General features: G+C 42.1%; 1 protein-coding gene across 2 annotated transcripts in view; it reads right to left on the minus strand.

Annotated features, from left to right (window-relative positions):
* wdsub1 (WD repeat, sterile alpha motif and U-box domain containing 1) overlaps positions 1 to 15,259 on the minus strand; it is a 66,949-nt gene that overhangs the window by 34,288 nt on the left and 17,402 nt on the right. For both annotated transcript variants that reach the window (XM_085986355.1, XM_085986356.1), the window contains exon 2: positions 4,991 to 5,454. In XM_085986355.1, coding sequence (XP_085842481.1) covers positions 4,991 to 5,388 — 398 coding nt within the window. In that variant the 5' untranslated portion in view covers positions 5,389 to 5,454. The remainder of the gene's footprint in view (positions 1 to 4,990; positions 5,455 to 15,259) is intronic.

The raw sequence follows: 15,259 nt of genomic DNA on the forward strand, positions 1-15,259 counted from the left end.
TGTTACTTCTTCAAAGAATTCAATAAGGTTGGTCAAGCATGACCTTCCCTTTTGAAATCTGTGCTGACTATTCTTTGTTATATTTTCGGTTTCTAGATGTTTTTCTACTACACCTTTGAGTAAAGATCCCATTATCTTTCCTACCACCGATGTTAAGCTAACTGGTCTGTAGTTCCCTGGATTTGATCCATTTTTGAATACAGGCATAACATTAGCTGTCCGCCAGTCCTCTGGCACTTTTCATATATATATGTATATAATATACTAGTGCCTCTGTTATTTCTTCCCTAGCTTATTCGAGTAAGCGTGGATGCAATCGATCGGGACCTGAGGATTTATACTCTCTAAGTTTGTCTAGTTTATCGATTATCTCCCTATCTATCTTAAATGTCTTGATATTATTTTTGTTCTTTTCTTCTAATGTCATGCCCACCTTGTTAGTTTCCCTGGTAAAAACTGAGACAAAGTAACTATTCAATATTTCTGCCATTTCACTGTCATTACCTGAGAGTTTATATTGTGCACCCCTTAAGAGACCCTATCCCTATCTTAATTTACCTTTTGCTATTGATGTGTCTATTGAATACTTTACTATTTCTTATGTTCTTACATAATTTCATTTCATCATTCCTCCTTGCGTTCCATTTTTTTTTTACTACTTTCCTAACCGCATCATGTTCCCTTTTGACATCCTCTCCTTTAGAATCCCCGATTGTCAAAGTACACTGATATCACAAATTCAGTTACGATGATGTAACATTTGTTGCAGAAAGATTTACTGTAAAATTAGATGCATATGTAATATCTACGCCGTGGATACAATTTATCAACCTTTAGCTATCGAATGTAAAAGCTATAGTTGAAACTTTCTTACCTATGCAAACTTTGCACCAATTTTATGAGATCATTTTTAGGTTTGAGGACTATTATATGGGCCCGGATTTTGCTGTGGTAATGACAGCGAAACTGTCAGCTTTCGCCATCATTACCCCTCTAAAACTGACCGTAACTTCAGGATTTAGCGCATGCACAGATATATGTGGAAATCCTTAAGTTCCAGTCAGTCATACCTTGCTCCGCCATAGGCTGCGCTGTGGAACTCCCCATAGCCGGCAATCAATGAAATCACTTAAACTGACAAAAACTTCCCCTTTTCCGCTCTAATATCGCTGTTAAACACGCCATCAAAAGTTAAAACTTGTTGAAATAGGTCTAACTGGGGTTTTAACGGCTGAACAACCGTTCTGGCCTGGAAAAACTAATTTTATATTTGTGGAATGTCAAATTACTCCATTATGATAAAAAGTACTAGATTTTTAAAATAAAAAATATAATTTTTTAAAAGTTTGTTTATGATATTACAGCTTCTACCTTAACCCCATGTGTATGTCCCAATCTTTATTTCGCTATCTGTAAATTTTTTTAAAAGTGAATGATAATCAGTGCTTTTTATTTCCTGGTTTGCTGTCTGTGATAATTCTTCAATGTGATTGGCTGCTTAGACAGCTTGATGACATCATGGCTGCTGTACACTGGAGATCCCCTTTTGACAGCACTATGATCAAATTAAGGTTGAGAAAATGAAAGTTTGCGCCACAGAGATCGGAAGATCTTTGTGGGCAGTTTTCTTTGAGATCAGTGGTGATCACTGTCGCTTCGCCGCTGACTGCAAATTCCAGGCCATTGTGTTTTGGTACCATGTATACAGCAAAAGTGCATAGACTTAATGGGCAAATTATATTTTCCTGTTAATAAAATTTTCTGTACAACATGTTTTTGTAACAGGCCATTAAGTGGGGCTCTGCAACCTGGATAAGGAAACCTGGATAGGCAAACTAATGGGACTAAAGGTGGACAAGTCCCCTGGACCCAATGGCCTGCATCCTAGTCTTAAAAGGGGTGGCTACAGAGATAGTGGATGCATTTGGTTGTAATCTACCAAAATTCCCTGGATTCTGGAGAGGTCCCAGCGGACTGGAAAACTGCAAATGTAACGCCCCTATTTAAGAAAGGAGGGAGACGGGGTCAAGCAGAGTCAGCATGGTTTTATGAAAGGGAAATCATGTTTGACAAATTTGCTGGAGTTCTTTGAGGATGTAACAAGCAGGGCAGATAAAAGGGAACCAGTAGATGCCGTGTGTTTGGATTTCCAGAAGACATTCGATAAGGTGCCACATAAAAGGTTACTATACAAGATAAGAGCTCACAGGGTTGGGGGTAATATATTAGCATGGATAGAGGATTGGCTAACTAACAGAAAGTCGGGATAAATGGGTCATTTTCAGGTTGGCAAACGGTAACTAGTGGGGTGCTGTAGAGATCAGTGCTGGGGTCTCAACTAGTTACAATCTATATTAATGACTTGGATGAAGGGACAGAGTATAATGTAGCCAAATTTGCTGATGATACAAAGATAGGTGGGAAAGCAAATTGTGTGGAGGACGCAAAAAATCTCCAAAGGGATATAGAAAGGCAGAGTGGACAAAAATCTGGCAGATGGAGTTTAATGTGGGAAAATGTGAGGTTATCCACTTTGGTAGGAAAAATAAAAAAGTAAATGATTATTTAAATGGGGAGAGATTACAAAATGCTGAGGTACAGAGGGATCTGGGGGTCCTTGTACATGAATCACAAAAAGTTAGCATGCAGGTACAGCAAGTAATTAGGAAGGCAAATGGAATGTTGGCCTTTATTGCAAAGGGAATGGAATATAAAAGTAGGGAAGTCCTGTTACAACTGTACAGGGCGTTGGTGAGACCACACCTGGAGTACTGCGTACAGTTTTGGTCTCCTTATTTAAGGAAGGATATACTTGCATTGAAGGCAGTTCAGAGAAGGTTCACGAGGTTGATTCCGGAGATGAAGGGATTGCCTTATGAAGAAAGGTTGAGCCTATACTTATTGGAGTTTGGAAAAATGAGAGGGGATCTTATTGAAACATATAAGGTTCTGAAGGGGCTTGACAGGGTAGATGCAGAGAGGATGTTTCCCCTCATGGGGGAATCTAGAACCAGGGGGCATAATTTCAGAATAAGGGGAAACCCTTTTAAATTGGAAATGAGGAGGAATTTCTTCTCTCAGAGGGTCGTGAATCTTTGGAATTCTCTTCCCCAGAGAGCTGTGGAGGCGGGGTCATTGAATATATTTCAGGAGGAGATAGATAGATTTTTGAATGATAAGGGAGTCAAGGATTATGGGGAGCAGGCAGGGAAGTGGAGTTGAGGCTAAGATCAGATCAGCCATGATCTTATTGAATGGCGGAGCAGGGTCAAGGGGCCAAATGACCTACTCCTGCTCCTATGTCTTATGTTCTTACGTGTCAAAATAAGACATAGCTTCCATTTACTGATCATGAGCTGTACTGATAAATATGAAGAAGTCCACAGGTTAGATTTCTGCTTTACAAATCAAAGGACTCAACAGTAAGGATGATCTCAAAAATATCGTGGAACAGGACTGGCACTCTTCTACAAGAGAAATTCTTCAACTAAGCAACCAACTCTATAAAGCTCAGAATATATAAACCACATTAAACAATGCCTTCAGTAAGTTTCAGACCTATAATAGATTTGTGAATTAAGTTTGTCCATCCTGTTGTTACACTACAGAATATAAATTTAAATTAAACATTTAAAGCTAATGAACTGTAGATAATGGCATAAAAATGGAACATACATTCTGATCTATTCTAAAACAATGAATTAAAACATACAATCTAATCCTGGACAATGTTCTAATTTTACAATAACCTACCATTTACGTAACAAAATCTCACAAGATATTTTACTGGGGGCACGGTGGACATGGATCAGGAAGAGAGAAGTTAGTAGCGGGGAATGAAAGCCCAGCTGAAGAAAGGTTCGGAGGAAATGTGATGGTGGAAGAAAGGTGGCAAGACAGAGATAGTGCAAAGGTGTGGTAGCTGAAAGTTCTCCAACGAAGAAAGGGAGAGAGCTACAATTGACCAGAGTGTGGTGAAAGCCTGGATATGGGGAACAAAGCTCAGGGTCGAAGAGGACACTAAGATTGTGCATTATTGTATTCAGTTTGATCGAGCGGCCAGGAATGGGCATGAAATTGGTGCTGGAGACGCAAAGCTTTTGATAGGAGCTGAACAGGTTAGCTTCTGTCTGAGCTAAAGAAAGTTCTGGCTCATCCAGGACTTGATGTCAAGCAGACAGTCAGACAACAAAGCTGCAATCATGGAGCTGAGGGTAGCAGTGGAGTAGTATAGTCGAGTGTCACAGGCATACATGTGGAAGCTGACCCAATGTTTATAGATTTGCCGAGGGGTAGAATATAGATGTGGAAAGGGACAGGGCCAAGGATGGAGCCTTGAGCCAGGCTAGAAATGACCATACAAGGGAGGGAGGAGAAACCACTGGCGGGGGGGGGGGGGGGGGGGGAAATGGAGCATCTACATTTGGACAGACAAGAGTGGAACAAGAAAGGGGAGGTGCCACAAAGATGAACCAAGGAGGAATTAACTGTATCTAATGCCCCAGAGAGTTAGGAAGGCAAGGAGGGAAAACACACTATGGTTGCGGTTACACAGATGCTGTTGCTGACTGACCAGAATGGATGGCATTAAAGAGGGAGTGGTGGGTGCAGAGTTGGCAGCACAATGTCTTGAAGGACCTTAGAGATAAAAGCAAGATTGGAGATAAAGCGTAGTTCAAGTAGACAGAGGGGTTGAGGGTAGTTTTTTTTTTTTAAAGTGGGGTTATTTAGCATTCATGCTAGAAATTATAGAAAATCAGTTTTGCTGATGTTTGAAAGATGACAAAAATCAGCGCTGAAGTGATTCAATAACGAGCTCTAGTTTCTTCAATTCAATCTCATTATCCACATTTGCTTCAGAGTAGATTTAAATGAAAAAGATGTACTCCAACATAAATTCGCTAGCAAAAAGCTTAAATCAAAATAAGATTTTGAAACACTTCATGCAAATAGTAGTGCTGAAAAGTTACATGCTCTGTATCGAACTAACCTGCGAAGTTTCTTCCAGCGAACATCCCATAATGCCACAGTACCATCAGCTGCACCAGATACCAAATAAGTGGAATCGTGGGAGAATTTGCAAACCCTTACTGGACTTTCACTGGGCTGTTTCAATGTTGCCAACTTTTCCCCAGACTGGGGATTCCAAAGCACAGTCATCCCATCAGTTGAACTCGAAGCTAGAAACTTCCCACAAGAACTAAAGCAACAGGAATGTACACCATAGCTATGACCTTTTAGTGGCGAGAAAGGGAGCTCTGAGAAATCCTTCAATAAATAAAGGCGTATTGTTTTGTCCAGTGAACAGGAAGCCAGATAAGTGGAAGAGAAGGCACAGCAGTTAACATCATCAATATGATCTGTAAGAGTTTGCACGAGTGTTACCATGGCCAACAATCTTGATTCTTGCTTCTAAGAACCTGGTTTTCTCCTCCTCTCTTAAAATGGTGAAACCTGTAACAGAAAGTCAGGAAAAAAGCAGAAGTTAACACCAGTGATGTTATCTGCAAAAATTATTGTGCAAATGTCAGTACAACAGCTTTGTTGGTTTATACAGATCTGAAAAGTAAAGGAAATACATTTCAAAACATTTTTGATTCATAGTACATTGTGTGAGTTGTTACAAAATGCTAATTGAACTGCCAATATTACAACAGACAAACTCCTGCCTTGAAAAGTATAAACAGCTGTCAATGTCTTACAAAAAAATATTTAAAAACAATTCATGGAATCATAGAAACTTACAGCCCTTCGTGCACGTACTGGCTCTTTGAAAGAACAGTTATGCTTAGTCCCACCCCACTTTTTGGCCATAACCCTGCAAGTTCCTCATCCTCAAGTATCTGTCCAACTCCCTTTTAAAAGTATTTATGAAATCAGCTTCCACCACCTTTTCAGGTAGAGCATTCCAGATCCTGGCAACTCTGAGTGAAACAATTTCTCATCTCTGCTCTAGATCTTTTACCATTGATTTTAAATCTCTGACCTCTAGTTATTGACCTACTCTTTGCTTTTACATTCTATGCCTCTATTTATAAACCCAACTAACCCATATGCTTTTTTAACCACCTCATCAACTTGCCCTGCCACTTTTAAGGATATGTATATGGACATCAAGGTCTCTCTACTATCTACACTTTTCAAAATCAAACTATTTATAGTATACTGTCTTTCCATATTAGTCCTCCCAAAGTGCAGCACTTCACACTTCTCAGCACTGAACTCCACCTGCCATGCTTCTGCCCATTTCACCATCCTGTCTATGTCATCCTGAAGTCTACAACTATCCTCATCACTGTCTACTACATTACCAAGTTTTGTATCATCTGCAAACTTTATAATGCTCCCTACATCCGAGTCTAGGTTGTACATAAAAATTGAAGAGTAATGGACCCAAAAACTGACCCTTGGCAAACCACCTCCCAGTCTGAAAAACATCCACCACCTCCCTCTGCTTCCTGTCACTGAGCCAATTCCGTATCCATACCGCCACTTTTCCCTTAATTCCATGGGCTTCCATCTTCTTAAGAAGCCCCGTGTGGTACTTTGTCAAATGCCTTCCAAGAGTCCATATATACATCTACTGCACTACCATGATCAACCTTCTATCAACTTCATCAAAGAATTCAATCAAATTAGTCAGACACGATTTGCCTTCAACAAATCCACACTAGCTCTCCTTGATTAACCCTTGCCTTTCCAAATTAAAGTTTATTTTGTTCCTGATAATGGTTCCCCACCACTGATGCCTGTAGTTTCCTGGTTTATCCCTCTTCCCTTTCTTGAATAGTAGTATAACAATAGCAACCCTTCAGTCCTCTGGCATGACTCCTGTATCCAATGAGGATTGAAAGATTGTGACTAATGCCTCTGCTATTTCTACCTTTGCTTCTTTCAGCAATATAGGATACATTCCATCTGGACCCGGTGACTTACCAACTTTCAGTAATGCTAATCTTTTTAATATGTCTTCTCTATTACTATCCTGTCCATAACTTCCTTCTCCTCTTTTAGTGTAACCTTCATACATCATCCACTTCCTTTGTGAAGACAGATGCAAAGTAATCATCTAATACTTGAGCCATGTCCTCTGCCTCTACATGAAGATTTCTCTTTGGGTCCTTAATAGGCCCAATTTTTGCACTAGTTAACCTCTTACACTTTATATGTTTATAAAATGTTTTAGGGTTCAATTTAATGTTGCCTGTTAATCTTTTCTCGTAACCTTTCTTTGCCTCCATATTAACTTTTTCAATTCTCTCCTGTACTTAATTAATCTGCTATATCGAGTGGAAACTTGTCCACATATATATATAATAATTGTTTAGTGAACTATTTTAAAACATTTCAAGTTACTTAAAGGTGGTTACATTATACCTAAAAGCATAAACAAATGTTATTTGCACTTTAGTATTATTTTGTTCAATGGCAAAAAGCAATTAAAAAAAAAAAATTCTACAAAAACTGAAAAACATTTTGAAAAACTGAGACAAGTCCCTCTGTTCTCCAAGACTGAATATAGGGTCATTTATTAGTGCAATGCAGCCTTCTAACGATCATATTGCAATTTACCAGCCAAATCTATGACAACAAGTATTTTCCCTCTTAATTTCATAGACAAGTTAATACTATGGTCTTTTAGTCAGGAGGGGTCCTCATGTTTTGAAGCATAGGAAAGGGAATACCAGGTTCTGGTAAAAAGTGAAAGGGGAGTGGTTTCTGGGTCTGGGACCATTGGGGAAGTCCCAGGATCTGTGAAAGCATTCCAGGAGCCTGGGAGTACAAGCAGAGCTCCAGGGGTGCGGGTGCACTGGGATAAAAAGTTCCCATCCCCGAGTCAGAGAGAACTGGTGGTTTCTAGTGTGTGGAAGTAATGGGATAATCCTGGGATGTGGCAGCAGTGGCAGGAGCGCTCCCAGAGTATTTTAGTGGGAAGGTGTCACAGGAGGCGGTAACTTTTGGAGGTGTAGTAGTCGTTGGGAGGGAATCACAGGGTTGAGGAAAGGGAAGGGAGCCACTGAGTGTGGGAGTATTGAGGCTCCAGGGAGTGGTAGCATGAGTGGGGAGGTGGGGTTCTGGTAGCATTACTGCCACTGAAGTCTTGTAGTGTTGGAGGAGGGCAAGAATCTTGCATGATTAAGGGGAAGAATGACAAGCAGAACATGACCTGGCCCTTTTATGACCCATCTGAGCACCTTTCTGGCCGTCAGGGCTTGATGGCATTGCCAGCCAATTTTTCTATTTTCGCAAGTTTAAAGTGCGAAATGCACTAGTACAAAATTTGCCAATGATGGGAAATGTTGCACATGCCAAGATGGAGCGTATTGTCCTGAAGTTAACAACCAAGTCATTCTTCGGCCTTCACATGAAACATTAATGAATATACTTAAATACAGAAAAGACAACTTCTCAAAGTAAGTTGAAGCATGTTATTGTGGATATGTTCTTATCTATTTCTTATATTACAAACCTTATTTTAAGCTTTATCATCAGGCTAAGGGCAAAAAAGGTGTTTTGACTGGTTCTCCTGAAGTACAAGATGTCTCCTGGGCTGGCAGCTCCCCACTGATTTCCTCACCTTTGTAACTCCATCTGTGGACATCCATTGCCATCCTCCCCCCACCCCAGCTACAAATTAAAGCTACTTGCTCCAGAGCACATTGCCCATCCCCCAAACCGGTTTGTTCTGTGCCTTTACCTGGTTACTCTTTTTCATTGCTGGACATTGCTCCCACTTGATTTATTGGACTCTTCTGCTATCAGGACTCTGCTGAACTACGTTGTATGCCTCGGCTGCTGTGACTTTGCTGTGCCACTCCAAGTCAAAGATAACTGCTCTAGATCACAGTGCCTATCCACCACCAATCCCACTACTGCCAGAAATTGCAGCGCATATTATTTTTGGAAGTGTCAGCTCAATTGGTAGCACCCTGGCCTCTGAGTCAGAAGGTTGTGGGCTCAAGTCCCACTCCAGAAACTTGAGCACAGAAATAAATGCAGGCTGACATTCCAGTGCAGTACTGAGGGAACTGTTGGAGGTGTTGTCTTTCGGATGAGACATTAAATCCGCTCTCTCAGGATGTAAAAGATCCTATGGCACTATTTCGAAGAAGAGCAGGTAGTTATCCCCAGTGTCCTAGCCAATATTTATCCCTCAATCAACATCACTAAAAAAAAATTATCTGGTCATTATCAAATTGCTGTTTGTGGGAGCTTGCTGTGTGCAAATTGGCTGCCGTGTTTCCTACATTACAACAGTGACTACACTCCAAAAAAGTACTTCATTAGCTGTAAAGTGCTTTGCGATGTCCAGTGGTCGTGAAAGGCGCTATATAAATGCAATTTTTTCTTTTTTTTCTTGCTGTTGAGCGAGCCTTTGGCTTAGAAGTAGCATTCCCAACTCTTGAATCAGAAGATGCAGGGTTTGAATCCAGCTCCACACAGATCCACAAGTGGAGACCCGAACCCCGGCTGGTTTGACATCCAGCGAGATATTTGTGTCTGGTGGGCTTGGGTGGCTCCCACCTCATTGTATGGGTTGTGGGAGTCCATAAAACCCTTCCACCATATAGGACTAACCACCCCATCAGCCGGTATAAAGGTAGTTATGGCCATGGAAGGAGCATTCATGTCACGACTTGTCAGACTGTTAATCAGCCTGCAAATCCTTCCACTACTTCATACTATTCTCCAATGGCGAAGAACGCGAGATAGAAAAACAATAATCGCTTGCTGTTGGGGTAGAACTCAGTCTGTTGGCTTCACAGCTTTACTCTGCTGCTGTGTTGGGTCCTAGACAGAAGTCCACATTCTTCTGGGCCGAACTCCATTTGTTTGCTGGTTTCAGGGCTTTACTGTGATCTCTACTGCGCTGCCGCGTTCTACTGTGACTGTATTCTCTGCTGGGCTGCTTCTATTCCATTACCTCTTCTACTGACTTCTGTGGGCTCAGTTTCTACTTCTCAGCTGAGATTCTCCATTCACTGGATGCTGTTGCTATGCCGCTGAATGACCTCTGTACTGCTACTATCCTCTCACTTCTTCTGGCTAATTCTGCTCCATTAATCCTTTGGAACTTCTCTATCCTATTCACTGGACTGAACTGGAAGGTTGACACGCCTGCAGTTTCTCCTGATTTTGTGTGACCTTTGCCGCTCTACAGCTGTTCCTTGGAGCATCTTTCTCAACTCCACTGGTCCCTTAGATTTAACCTTCATCCTCCCCTGGCTCCCCAGTCTTTGCTGCTCTTGGTCCAGTTATTCAGATTGGCAAATGGTGGGAAGGGGTGTTCCACAAGGATCGGCGCTGGGACTGTGTTGGTCACCATTTACATAAACGATTTGGACTCAGGAATCGGAAGTACAATTTCAAAATTTGCAGAGGACACCAAATTTGGGTGGGGGGGGAGGGTGTACTTAATACAGAGGACTGGGACAAATACAGGAAACCATTAATAAACTTGCAGAATTGGCAAATGAATATCAATATAGATAAATGTGAGATAATACATTTTGGTAGGAAGAATAAGGAGGCCACATACTCCTTGGAAAATAAATGTCCAAATCGGGTAGAGGAACAGAGGGATCTGGGGATACAGATACAAAAATCACTAAAAGTAGTGACGCAGGTTAATAAGGCCATTACAAAAGCAAACAAAGCACTGGGTTTCATTTCGAGAGGGATAGAATTGAAAAGCAAGGAAGTCATGTTAAACTTGTATAGAACCTTGGTTACACCACACTTGGGAGTACTGTGAACAGTTCTGGTCTCCACATTATAAAAAGGATATAGGGGCACTGGAAAAGGTGCAAGGAAGATTTATTAGAGTGATATCAGAACTGAGAGATTATACCTATCAGGAAAGATTGAACAGGCTGGGACTCTTTTCTCTAGAATAGAAAAGACTGAGGGGTGACCTGATAAGACATCTTTAAGATTATGAAAGGGCTTCTCGACAGGGTAGACGTCGAGAAAATGTTTCCGTTTGCAGGCAAGACCAGAAGTAGGGGCCATAACTATAATGACTCTCTCAGGCTCCCTTGAGTTGAGTTTAGGGTTACAACGTAGCTGTGACAATCTTCTGGAGTTCTATATCACAGTGAGTCGTACCTCCATGTGGAGAGGAGAGGACATATAAATTGGCCAGAAAAAGCAGTAAACCTGCTTTTTCTGGCCAATTTAGGATTCAACAGAGGACAAAGGGATTAATTAAGAGGGGGGAAATAGAGTATGAGAGTAAGCTTGCTGGGAACATAAAAACTGACTGTAAAAGCTTTTATAGATATGTGAAGAGAAAAAGATTGGTGAAGTCAAGCGTAGGTCCCTTGCAGTCAGAATCAGGGGAATTTATAATGGGGAACAAAGAAATGGCAGACCAATTAAATACATACTTTGGTTCTGTCTTCACAAAGGAGGACACAAATAACCTCCCAGAGATGTCGGGGAACATAGGGTCTAATGAGAGGGAGGAACTGAAAGAAATCAGTATTTGTAGGGAAATGGTGTTAGGGAAATTGACGGGATTGAAGGCCGATAAATCCCCAGGGCCTGATAATCTACATCCTAGGGTACTTAAGGAAGTGGCCCTAGAAATAGTAAATGCATTGCTGGTCATCTTCCAAAATTCGATAGACTCTGGAACAGTACCCATGGATTGGCGGGTAGCTAATGTTATCCCACTATTCAAAAAAGGTGGTAGAGAGAAAACGGGGAATTACAGACCGGTAAGCCGGACATCAGTAGTGGGGAAAATGCTAGAGTCCATTATAAAAGATGTAATAGCAGAGCACTTGGAAAACAGTGACCGGATCGGACAAAGTCAACATGGATTTACAAAAGTAAATCGTGCTTGACTAATCTACTGGAATTTTTTGAGGATGTAACTGGTAAAATAGATAAGGGAGAACCAGTGGATGTGGTGTATTTGGACTTTCAAAAGGCTTTCGATAAGGTCCCGCATAAGACATTAGCATGTAAAGTTAAGGTACATGGGATTGGGGGCAAGGTATTGACTTGGATAGAGAACTGGTTGGCAGACAGAAAGCAAAGAGTTGGAATAAACGGCTCTTTTTCCGAATGGCAGGCAGTGACTAGTGGGGTACCACAGGGATCGGTCCTAGGACCCCAGCTATTCACAATATATATTAATGATCTGGACGAGGGAACTAGATGTAATATCTCCAAGTCTGCAGACGACACAAAGCTGGGTGGGTGTGTGTGCTGTGAGGAGGATGCCGAGAAACTCCAGTATGATTTGGACAGGTTGGGTGATTGGGCAGAAGCATGGCAGATGCAATATAACGTGGATAAATGCAAGGTTATCCACTTTGGTGGCAAAAACAAGGCGGCAGATTATTATCTGAATGGCAATAGATTGGGAGAAGGGGAAGTGCAACGAGACCTGGGCGTCCTTGTGCACCAGTCGCTGAAGGTAAGCATGCAGGTGCAGCAGGCGGTTAAGAAGGCAAATGGTATGTTGGCCTTCGTAGCGAGAGGGCTTGAGTACAGGAACAAGGATGTCTTGCTGCAGTTGTGCAGGGCTTTGATGAGACCACATCTTGAGTATTGTGTGCAGTTTTGGTCGCCTTATCTGAGGAAGGATGTTCTTGCCATGGAAGGAGTGCAGCGAAGATTCACCAGGCTGATACCTGGGATGGCAGGAATGACGTATGAGGAGAGATTGGGTCGATTGGGCTTGTACTCGCTGGAGTTTAGAAGAATGAGAGGGGATCTCATTGAAACTTATAAAATTCTAACAGGACTAGACAGACTAGATGCAGGATGTTCCCGATGGTCGGGGAGTCCAGAACCAGGGGTCACAGTCTAAGGATAAGGGGGAAGCCATTCGCAGCTCGTGGAGCCTCAGGTCTGTAAGTCTTCCGTCTCAATGCTGGGGAGCCGGTGTTACAAGTAGCTGTGGCTTCTTTTGAGTTTTAGGTCATGGCGGGTTGCACCATAATGTTGTCCTGCCGGCGACACGACGGTGTAGCCAAACCGACATGGGAGTAACTCAAAAATGATCGGCGGGGATCATTCCTTCCCGTAGGAGGGGACTGAACAAAGAAAACGATGCTTTGACACCTTATGGGGTTCAAACTGAGACGAGGCCTCAGACAAGCGCCTACGTCAGACCTGCTCCTACAGGGCTGACAAGAAAAAGACTCTGCCAATCAAGACCCAAGACTAGGCGAGAGTATTGATGATTTGAACGCTACCAACCAAGGTTTATCAACTCGGGTTACCTGGATAGGAAGGCGCCGCCATTCCAAGGGACCAGGGGCCTAGAGAAGATTCTCCAAAGTTGACGATGTCTATAAGGACACAGGAGAAGCAACTCTTGTAACGGTCGAAGAGATTGCACCATCCAATGACTGTCCAAGATATAACCACCAGAGCCCCAAAACGTGGATATGGAACCAGGTCGGATTCCACACGGGGGTGTGCTTGTAAATTGTTGTTATTGTCGTTACTGGTTATTTTGTCTGTTAATCATTGATATATTGTATGTATTATAATAAAGCTAGCCGCATTAAATGATGATCGGATGATCAACTATTAAAATTCACGACTTAACACAGTTTCAGTAGTACCTCTTATGGTGACTTCCACGCTTGGTAGACCTGTGCTTGGCTGCCCATATTCGCAAAATCAACCCGGTCTGCCTTAACACCCAGAATTTGCCACCCTCCTTGGCCTGTGACGATTCGCTAGGACTTGCCCCGTGGACGAGCCACGTAAAGACTCGAAATAGACACTCTTTTAATGGGACCCGTCCCACGAGTGTATCAAAATAGTCACTAACAAATCCAATAGGGAATTCAGGAGAAACTTCTTTATCCAGAGAGTGGTAAGAATGTGGATCTCGCTACCACAAGGAGTAGTTGAGGCGAAAAGCATAGATGCATTTAAGGGGAAGCTAGATAAGCACGAGGGTGAAAGGAATAGAAGGATATGTTGATGGGCTTAGATGAAGAAGGGTGAGAGGAGGCTTGTGAGGAGCATAAACACTGGCATGGGCCTGCTTGGCCGAAAGGCCTGTTTTTGTGCTGTAAATACTTTGTAACTTTCACTGTCATTGGTCCACTGGATCCACTAGTGCAAAATGCTAAAATGCAAGGCCACTACGCATCTATGCTGGACTAAAGGATCAACCTCTTCTGGCTCATGGTCAACACTCTGCTCCTCCTCAAATCCACTGGACAACCTTCACCAGTGTCTCAGCTGATACCCTGCTCCTCAACATGGCTCGGGAATCCACCCCTCTCCATGTCTTACTCTGAACCTGAACGTTGGTTCATGAATGCTTCAAGCTGACCTCATGCTGTATCTATGTTGACTTCATCCCACCACTGAACCGCAGACTTTAACTTTGAACTGTCCCAGTTTACAACCACTACAAGTATAACCTAATTTCTGCCATATCTATGTAACTCAAAATTTCCTTTATGCCCATTGGGGTGGGGGGAGGTGTCAGGTGAGGAGAAATTTAGAAATCTAAAGAGAAATGTCAAGGCAATAGAGCAGTATAGCTATTTGGGTAAAAATAAGCAGAGTGTGACAGGAAGTTTAATGGTAGCAGTGCAGCAGAGAATAAGGTCGAAGCAGGGAATATTGGTAAAAAATTTAAATTAAAGGCTCTTTATCTGAATTCACGAAGCATTCATAACAAGATAGACGAACTAGTGGCACAAATAGAGATAAAGGGGTTTCATCTAATAGCCATTACAGAGACATAAGTTGCAAGGTGGCCAAGGTTGGAAACTAAATATTCCAGGGTTCTTGACGTTTTGAAAAGACAGGCAGAATGGAAAAGGGGGAGTAGCCCTGATAATAAAGGATGACATAAGGACAGTAGCAAGAAAGGATATCAGCTCAGAAGATCAGGAAGTAGAATCAGTATGGGTGGCGATAAGGAATAACAAGGGGCAGAAAACACAGGTAGTAGTAGTATATAGGCCCCCTAACAGTAGCTATACCGTTGGACAGAATATTAATCAAGAAATGGTAGGAGCTTGCAACAAAGGCAATGCAATAATTTTGGGGGACTTTAATCTTCATATAGACTGGACAAATCAAATTGGCAAAGATAGTCTGGAGGACGAGTTCATGGAATGCATTCGGGACAGTTTCCTAGAACAATATGTCATGGAACCAACCAGGGAACAGGCTATTTTAGATCTTGTACTGTGTAAAAGAGACATTGGCCATCTCATAGTAAAGGATCCTCTGGGGCAGAGTGATCATAATATGATAGAATTTC

This window comes from Somniosus microcephalus, chromosome 4 (genome assembly GCF_052327205.1).
Source record: "Somniosus microcephalus isolate GS21.2 chromosome 4, FLI_Smic_1.0, whole genome shotgun sequence".
NCBI lineage: Eukaryota > Metazoa > Chordata > Chondrichthyes > Squaliformes > Somniosidae > Somniosus > Somniosus microcephalus.